The sequence below is a fragment of the Vigna umbellata genome, chromosome 11, assembly GCF_029865625.1.
Source record: "Vigna umbellata cultivar VRB3 chromosome 11, Vumbellata_1.0, whole genome shotgun sequence".
Classification (NCBI taxonomy): Eukaryota; Viridiplantae; Streptophyta; class Magnoliopsida; order Fabales; family Fabaceae; genus Vigna; species Vigna umbellata.
This window is the reverse complement of record NC_142175.1, coordinates 13,000,846-13,011,129: the sequence shown is the minus strand read 5'-3', so window position 1 is coordinate 13,011,129 and position 10,284 is coordinate 13,000,846. Positions and strand designations below refer to the sequence as shown.

Here is a 10,284-nt window from a genome sequence, read left to right as displayed (position 1 = left end):
AAAATTCACCTATTTTGACTTTGGTAACCATCTACACAAGTTTAAATTGTTCCTATAACCTCTTAGGCATTAAGAGACATCTAAAAACAAGCCTCTAACTCAAAATGACCACTCCAAGCCAAAAACTACCCATTCTTGACTACCTAAACCCAATTCTACCATTCCATACACCAAAACAAAAAACTAAAGGCCTAGACAAGTTCTTATTGACTCAATTACAGACCCTAAACTTCCCAAACCTGTCCCAACACTTTACTATAGACCTTCACTACCCAAACCTCACGTTTACACTAAAAATCACTCAAACACCAACCATGAACCACCGTATTTAGTTCCAAAACAGCGTCTACCCAAACCATGCTTCTAACAACCTTTAATTGTTCTCATAACAGACTTTGAATATTAGTTTTCTTACACTAATACTTAATTCACCAACTCACTTAGTAAACCCCCTCCCCTTTTTAGCTTTAAAACTCATGACTTGGTCTCTTATTACTCCAAACACATTTCAACCAATTATAAACATCCAAGATACATATAAAACACCTAATTCACATCAGTAATTACATCACGACTGTATCAAATCAGAATTCACCCAATCAAACAACTAAAACTCTACCAAATTGAACTAAGAAAGTATAAACATTTTAAACATATAATTCAACCATTTTGATATACATGCAAGTACTAAAATTAAATAACAAACACTAATTAAAATTGAACATCTATCTTCCCTCACCTTACACCGACGCTAGCGAGTTTTAAGAATGCACCCCTTTTTGCTTCCCGCATAAGAAACTCTAAACATTAGGAAAAGAGACAAAAAGACGCATGCGACAAGAATCACTGGGCGGAAAATAAATTTAGGGACGAAAGAGAAACATGAGTCGAAACTTATTTGCTTTATTTTAGAAATTTATCGGGTAGAAATATATGGTCGTTTAGGTATCATTTGATTGTCAAAGAGATGACTCAGATGTTAGAACTCTTAGACAGAAGGTAAAGAACTCTAGAAAAGTGGTTTCTAGATAAATGGTATGTTTTAAAAAAATAAAATTCGTTTATAACAAAAATATTTATAAATAAATAATTTAATATTAAAATAATCGAGTCCTATTACTTTTAAAATATAATCACTTTCAAAGTACCATTTTTTTTAGTTTTACAGTTTTTTCCTAATTTATATTAGTATTTTTAACTGCTAATAAATTTTTTCCTTTATAACAACAAACAAGCTATTTTTTTTTACAAATTATTTTTAACAAATGGAATTCTAATGGTTATTTTAAGGTTTAAACCCTCATTTGGTCCTCGTATTTGTGTGCCAATCTCAAGTGGGTCCTCGTTTTTTTTTTCGGTCTCAATCGGGTCCATAAACTTGTAAAAATGAACTAATTAAGCCCTCTCAGTTAAGTTTTCATTGACACCGTCTAACTGTGATGGCGTGGTGCACACATATGTATACATCTTATATGACGTTGAATTTTTTATTTAACTTGTTATTAAGTCTTGTACAACTATATTATTTAATGGTTCAGATTAGGAATTTCTTCAGATTAAGATATTAGGGTTCGCATTCTGCCATGGTTGCAATGGATTGTGGCTTTGATTCTGTACTTTCATTGATGGCCTCCAAATGAAATATCCTCGACCTTGCGTTCGAAGTAGATCCTCCACATGGCCATGAAGAGGTGGAGAAGTGTGCGGCCCTTGGCGAAGAAGACCTGAAAATCGTGATCCTTGACGAAGGAGACCATGAAGAGGAGGAAGCCAATGGCGACGAGGAGAAGGCCGGAGAAGGAATTAGAAGTCTTGATGAGGAGCTGATCGTGGGGCGTCGATCCCAAGAGCTTGGTGGAAGTTTGGACTCTGTGGCCGAACATGTAGACCTTCTTCATGTAGAACATCATCAGTGCCCCGCACGTGACCGCTATGAGCGAGTGCAGGATGCAGATCACCATGAACGCCGACGACGATGATGCCATTCACACTCTCTCACTCTCACTTCTTCTTCATCTTTCAAATCATCCTAACTTCACCTTTATTCTTCTCATCCAAACAATGGCTTAATTAAACTATTAATTATTTAGGGCAAAAGATTCTACTGTTGTGACGTAAGTGGGAGACCTACTAAGATAAGGATCCACTGGGAGCCTCTATTACTCCACTCTCAAGTCAGGATAATAATCAATGTTCTGCTGGTTTTATTTATAAATTCTTAAGAAAAATTAGATTCTATAGTGGTAGCTCCATCTATCCTACAACTTGTACTTCTGCATTATGACCTCAAAAATTTCAGAAGAATATCCACACCTTGCATCCAAGGTTTATGTTTTTGAAATAAGAGAGTTGAATGGGTTTTATGCTTGGTTTTCCTTGTTTTTGAAGGTTTTAAGATGAATTGGATGAAAGAAGTGAAGTAGGAAGAAGTTGGAATCAAAAAAGAGGTGAAAAGTGCACAAAAAGATAAGACACGAGTACCGCTCAGTGGAAATTACCGCTGAGCAGTGTTCTTTATGGGCCTTGGGCCATTTTTTTTGTAATGTTTAGAATAATATATAAGGTTTTAGTCGACCTAGGTCAGTCATCTTTGGCTGGAACGAAGCATAATACACTTTCTTCACCCCTTGGAGGAGGATTTTGGATGCTCAAGCTCCACTCTTCAAATTCTAGGGTTCTATCTTTCATTGTTTTTCATCTAGTTTCACAATGATTATGGTGAACTAAACCTTCATTGTTGTTGGGGAATCATTGTAATCCTTTGAAGCTCTCATGTATTGAATTGATTCTTTATAATATATGCTTTCTTTCATTAATTGTTAGGGTTTTTCTTCTATACTCTATGCATGCTTTGTTTAACTCATCCAATTGCATGATCATTGATGTTATTTGTAAGGACACATATAGTTATATCTAGACATGAAGAAATTCTCGCAATAGTAGTATTACCTAGACATAGGAATATGATGGTTGGTTGCCTTTAAGCTTCTGTGTGAATGTAATGCATGGATAATTGCTAGGGAGACAAGACATTGTAAACTAGTGATTAGGAGTAAGCTTTCTTCACCAAGACATTGAGTTTAAGGTAATTTAGAAAGTGACATTAACATTAATGAAGAAAGATGAATTCTTGAATAAATGAGAGTAGATAGGATGAATTGGTAAACCCCAACAACATAATCATTCATATTATTCATCAACCGTTTTTGCATTGTTCAAGTCCATTAATCAAAACCTTGCATTCATGTTTATTTTTCATAGTTCAACAACAATATTTTCGGTTACAAGTCTAAGATAATCAACAAATCACATAACTGTTTAGGCCGTGAGTCCTTTGGGAAACAATACTTGGTCTTACCATTTTTATTACTTGATACGATTCGGTTACACTTGTCGAGGGTTAACACTCCTCCATCCAAATGAACTTCAACACAAGTCTTGGCTTCTCTATTGCCTTCACAACCACTCCAAGCTTCTATTAATCACCAAAAATAAATTAAATATAAATAAGAGATTTTTTTTTCTAATTCTAAAAGAGGTGGATAAATGAGAGAAATTGAAAGCATTATTTGAATGTTTGGGAGCGAAAAGTGAGAAGAGAACCTTGGATTAGAGAGTTGGAGGGGCTTCTTCTTGGGCAACGACAGTTTCCACGGCGGAAGCGGCGAGGGTTAAGTGTGTGGTGGTTGGAGGAGGGCGGTGGGATTGGTGCAAGGTTTTTGGCCAAGGGCTATGAGGTGACGTTTGGACCCATCAATGAAAGTACAGAATCAAAGCCCCAATCCATTGCAACCATGGCAGAAAGCAAACCCTAATCTCTTAATATGAAGAAATTCTAATCTGAACCATTAAATAATATAACATAAAAGATGTATACATATGTGTGCACCACGTCATCACAATTAGACGGCGTCAATGAAAACTTAACGGAGATGGCTTAATTGGCTTATTTTTACAAGTTTATGGACCCCATTGAGACTGAAAAAAAAAACGAGGACCTAGTTGATTGACTTTATCTTTGTTGTTAGTTTTGATTCTACTTTAGTTGCATGATAGGGATTGAATGTATGAGTGATCTGAGAACTTACATGTATGGAGTGAGTGAGAGGCATGAGTATAAAACACCTAGGGCAAGCTAGGAAGAAGGAGAATAAGTCACGCAAGTGCCGCTCAGCGGAAAACACCGCTTAGCGGTATCACTGCATACTTGGGTTTTTAGGTTTACCCTTAGCGGGACCCGATCCCATTAGGGTATTTTTATATTCCAGGGTGCAGGTTGGTTATATTTTCAGATTTCCCTCTTCTCACACACTCCTAAACACTTTTCCAAGAGTTCTCTACACCTTTCCCTTAATTCCTCTTTACAAAATCTCTCTTCCACTCACTTTCTCACTAGTTTTCCATCTAAGTTTAGGGTTGGGAGAGAGCATCATTAGTGGGGCTGAGTTTTTCAAATCACTAGAGCATTTTCTACTCATCAAGCATTTCCACCCAAGTAAGTTAAGCATTTTTCATTCTAGGGTTCTTGAAAAGCATGAATATGATTGTTGAAGCATGATTCTTTAGGGATTTTGATTTCTATGCATGAATTGATGAATTAATTGATGTTTGAACCGATTGAAATGCTTGATTTTGGTCTGGAAATATAAAAATTGCATGTGGGTGGAGTTAGGAAGTGTCAAAAGAGCATTTTCAAAAATCTGCAGAATCGTCGGTCAGGGGAAATTTTCGCTGAGCGCGACTCTGACAGACTTGATATTTTGGCTGTTTTTCTTGCTAGATTGGTGCACTGGTTGCGCTGAGGGGTGCTTTTGACTCCCAATTGTGGTTTAACATGGATTTGGGGTGTTGTTTATGGTTTACTAATGATTAACAACATGTTTTGTGGTTTTGTAATTTGTGTTTGATGTAGGGATGACATCCTCTTCAGCAAAAGATTGAAGACCATAGCCTCCAAGAGGAAAGACAAGGAACCTGAACAACCTCATTCCAGTAGGTTCCTATCTCGCAAATATGAGAAGCATTTTAAGGTTATGCAAGATAGGAGACTCCTGATGGAGAGGAAAGTTGGAATGATACCTAACTTTGTTCCTTAGTTTGGAGAGCAACTGATGGGAAGAAACTGGAGGAGATTAGCCACCTACCCTGCACCAGCCAATATAGTAGTGGTAAAGGAATTTTACACCAATGCAAGGAGGATAGGTGATTATCCAGCTGAGGAGTACCTAAGCTATGTGAGAGGCTACGCTATTAGGTATGATCCTACCTCTATCAATAGGTTTTTGGGTACTGAATGGGTTGGAGAGCAGTGCTAGTTTGCTCTCTGTATGGAGGAAGGCATTGATTTTAATGATGTGGAGAGTGTGATGAGTCAATATTTTCTTGACTTCACCTAGTTTATTGTGCTAGAATTAATTAGGGAATTGTGCTTAAATGTCCGATATTTTTTCGTTTTTGCTAATTGTGCCTAATTTGACCAGAAATTCTTATTTTAATTAATTTGAATTATCTGAGTTAATTATTTTCATCATTGATTGCAGTAAAAATTTTGGAGATACATTTTGGGACATCAAGAAGAATGCAATTAAATTCAAGACTCTCCACACAGACATTTTAGAATTAATTAAATTGTAATTCAGTAGTTTAGAATTTTTGAATCAACTCTTACATTTTGGGTCAATTTTTGGTAAACTAGATTAGACCCAAAAGTAGAGATGAGTGACTTGGACCCTAGGGTTTTTCTTTTGTGTGGACCCACCCTCATTAAAGGGGAGACACACGGCCTTTAGGTTAGCCGCCACTTGCCACACGCTCTCGGTCTTTGGAGTTTTGGGGGGGGTGGAGACTACTGTAGTTGAGGAACTTTTTCTTAGGGGCTGAACGTTGTTTTTGAATTGAAGGAATGGAATGAATTTTTATCATCTTTGTTGAATTCTCATTGCCGCTTCCATTTGGTTACAACACTTTGATTGAATGTTCTTTTTGTCTTTTAATTCCAATATGCTGACGGGTTGGTGATGATGGGATGAAGGGCCTGCTTTCACACGGAGATTGGTTGGGTTTTGGGAGAGACACGCTCAGCTTGCTGCACCCAGTTGGAGCTACCACGTCCTTAGAGGGAGTTACGTGTCCAGGGGCTCTCGGTTGAAGGAAAAAAAATGGTTGTTGAATAGGGAGAGCTCCAGCCGCCACGCGTTATGAGAAGCACCTCTTGGAACATTGAGAAGCAACAACAGCATGTAGGGATTGTGACGTGGAGCACAATTAGAAGTTATTTCATTTAGTAAAAGGGATTTGTCCAGCAGTGACTTTGGTTTTTCTTGAGCAATTTTATTAAATGAAAAAGAAGAAGCACACGGAAAGGGGGGCTGATTGCATTGGGCATTTAATTTCATGTTTAGTTGATGAAGCTTGAGGAGGTCTCGGTCATCACTGCCACGTCCATGAGCAGCACACAAGCGTCACAACCTTAAAGCAGCGTGAATGTGGTGTGCACGGCCCGGAAGAAATCCTCCACGCTGGCAGCTTTTATTTTTTTTAACGCAGATTTCATTTTTTTTCTTTCTTTAGAAGCATTCGGTGACTTGTGAGGGGCTGGGGGTTGTTCCAGCAACACGCTGGATGTGTTACGTCCTGTGATGAATTTAATTTTAGGGAAGCACTTTCATTTTATTATGTTGAGCAGCTGACACGTCCTCGCTGGAGGAGAAGAAGATATCCAGAATTATTAGGTGAATTCTTGTGGAGGCTTACGTCCAACTGCAAGCATTGAAGGAACGTGCATTTCATTAGGTGGAGGTGTCACGGCTGGAATGGTGAGCACATTGCTGCAGCCAATTGTTTGAGAATGAAGAGGTGATTAGATGGGGGTAGGTGTACTTGTACAGTGGTTAAGTTGAGAGGAGAAGTTTAATTCATTGCTTGGGAAAGCACCGTCTTGGTTGCTGGAAGAAAGAGAATGTCTCCCTTTAATTCTTATTCCATTTGAGGATGCACATGTGACACCTTGAAGGAGGCACAGATTCCATTGTAGAAGAAATTCCACTTTACCTTTGGCTTGAAAAGAGTACATGGGTCACGTGAAATGGTAGAAAAATTTATATTTTCTTAGTTCTTTTGTTTTAGAATATTTTACATTATATGTTCAATTGCTTGTCATCTTTTTAATTGAGTGTTGCATTTTAATAGTCAAAATTGTGTTGGGGTATTTATTTATTGTAGTGTTCGGTTTAATATTTTCATTTACTTTAATGTTGTCTATTATGTTCAGTTGTGGTAATTAAGTTGTGATGTTAGCTTAAGTGACCAACTCTTTTAATCATGTGTTTACATCCGTGTTTATATCCCCGTTTTAATTTAGTTCATCTGCATTCACAAAAACACTTTCAAAACCCCCCCACTATGTGTTATGTGTTGATCTGAGACTGAACCCAAATTGGTCCTTGAGAGACGACCTAGGAGTCACTTTTTGTGTGAGGTGTGACCCTCTCAACAGAGTGTTCTATGTGTACCTGGAGGACACTTCTAGAGGAACATAAATGGTGCAGTGGTGAATATCAGGAGGGCTGATCTGATTTCTCTTACTAAGTATTGGATGACATTCTCCCATGCCAACATTCAGCCGTGTTCTCATGTTTCAGACATCACTCTCAGCAAGGCACTTCTGCTCTACTATGTGCTTAGAAATATGAGAATTAACATTGGCCAAGTGATTGCCAATGAAATACAAATGTGTGCCAACACGATGAACAACAAGGCACCTTTAGGACATCCTTCCTTGATTACACATTTTTGCAAGATAGTTGGGGTGGACACTTCTGCTCCACCATTTGAAAGGCCGAGAAAATCCATTGATGAATCTTATTATAAGCAGTATTGTGGAGGAGAGGAAGAAGCTCAGCCAGTTCCACCACAACGTCCTCATAGAGAAAGAAGACCAACATAGAGTCAGGCATCTATAGAGACTTATGAGGCAGAGCCATTCGAGATGAGAGACATGTACATGTCTCTTATAGATGCACATATACAATCCATCCACAGAGGACAGGTGGCAAATGCTGAGATGATTATTGGGCTATATGATACACCCCCAGCACACAGGTGGACTATGGATGAATTCCATAGTGTGGTGGATTGGCTAGAGGAGCAAATCCAAGGCAACAAAGTTGGAGCAGCTGAAGCTTCAGCCATGGAGGAAGATGAAGAGGATGATGATGACGCATTTGAGGATGCTGAAGATAATGAAGAGGAGGAAGATACAAATGACATCACAGGCTGATGAGGAGCTAAGATAACATCTACTGATGGATGCTATCAGCACTAGAGCAGGATCTTTTCTATCTTTTGTTTTGTAATATTGAACTTATTTGCTTCTGTTTTTAGAATAGGGTTGATGTACTCAATTTGAAACTTGTCTGTTATGGTGGTTTGCTTATGACTCATTGCATGATTAGTGCTTGATGATGCTTTGATATTGATTAGGTGGTTCACAAGCTTTGTGAACAAATGATGATGTTGTGATTGTGATTTTGATGCTAAGTAGGATGTTGTATATGTGGAATATGAATGAGCTTAGATGTGAGGTTTAGAGCTCCGGAGTAGTTGTGATTGAATGCTATTACTTTGAAAGCACGAATGACTTTGCCCGGGTTTTCTATGATTGAATCAATTGCTTGTTTGCATCATATGATCAAGGCCATTTGTTGGTAACCTTTTTTGTTAACCAACTGCATGATTGTAGCCCACAAAAAGAGAGCACCATTTGTTCTATCCTTTGAACCCTTAGCCTTGAACATGATTTGAAAAACCCTTTTCGAAAAGCTTTACCTTGAGTTAAGTAGAAAATATTCTGTGGTATTGATAAATGTTCAAGTTTGGGGTTGTTGGGAAGTTTTGAAAGGGAAAATTGAAAGCATTGAGCTAAGAGCTAAGATGTGAAAAAGAAAAGAAAAAGAAAAATGAAAGAAAAGAAGAAAAAGAAAAGCTCAATGCAAAGGAAAGTTGGGAATAATTAAAAACATGCATGTCTTGTGAACATCTATGCTTAGTGGATTGATCATTCATGAAAAATAGCATTTGTTGGATATTATGTGATTTTGTGAACACTAAAGCATGTGCATGTCTTGATTGAAGTCTTTGCAATGAGCTTAATTGAGTACTTACTTATCTTAAAAAGAGATTTCTGAATGTGGTGAACCATTGTATTGATTGGTGGAAGATTGAGTTACATCTTGTTTGCTTGGGGACAAGCAAAGTTCTAAGTTTGGGGTTGTGATAACAGTTGAAAAACTGTTATTTTTATGCTTATAATTGATACCAAAAGCAACCTTTAAGACTTAGAAACTAGCTTGGAATCATGCTTTTGCATATATTTTTGGAAATAAGAGAGTTGGATAGGTTTATGCTTGATTTCATTGTTTTATGCAGGTTTTAGGATGATTTTGATGAAAGAAGTGAAGTAGGAAAGAGATGGAATTAGAAAAGAACTCAAAAAGTGCAAAAGAAGAGAAGCCGCGAGTACCGCTCGGCGCCATTTACCGCTGAGCGGCACTTTTGAAGACCCGTTGGCACCACTTAGGGGTAAAAATGCAGTTGAAGGGAAGGATTGATGACGCCTTGGCCTACTTTTCTGTAATTTTTAGAACTCTATATAAGGTTTTAGGTGACCTAGGGTTAGTATATTTGGTAGAGAACGAAGCAAACACACACCTCTCCACCCCTTGGAGGAAGATTTTTGATGCTAAGGCTACCTACTCAACTTTCTAGGGTTCTATACTTCACTCTTTCATTATTTTTCATCTAGTTTCACCATGAATATGGTGAACTAAACTTGTATTGTTGTTGGGGAATCAATGTAATCTTTTGAAGCTCTCATATATGGAATTTGTGTTTAAATATCTTATTTGAGATACATGCTTTCTTTCATTAATAGTTAGGGTTTTTCCTCTTTGCTCAAAGCATGCATTGTTTAACTCATTCGATGTCATGATTATTGGTTTTGTCGATATGGGCACATACGGGGAAATCTAGATCTGGGGAAACTGTCCCAACAGTAGTCTAAACCTAGACATAGGAGTACGATGATTGGTTGCCTTTAAGATTCTGTTCATTATAATGCATGATTAATTGCTAGGGAGACAAGACATTGTAAACTAGTGATTATGATTAGGCTTTCTTCGCCGAGACATCGGGTTGAAGGTAATTTAGAGAGTGACATTAACATTGATGAAAAGAATGATGAATTCCTAAATATATGAGAGTGGATAAGATGAAATTGATAAACCC

At 37.7% G+C, this 10,284-nt stretch overlaps 1 protein-coding gene across 1 annotated transcript; it reads right to left on the bottom strand.

Annotated features, from left to right (window-relative positions):
* Positions 1-1,619: 1,619 nt before the first annotated feature.
* On the bottom strand, positions 1,620-1,985 carry LOC124825470 (uncharacterized). Its single transcript, XM_047298078.2, has one exon. It carries the CDS (start codon positions 1,983-1,985, stop codon positions 1,620-1,622), a length of 366 nt encoding a protein of 121 aa, XP_047154034.1.
* Between the last annotated feature and the right edge of the window lie 8,299 nt (positions 1,986-10,284).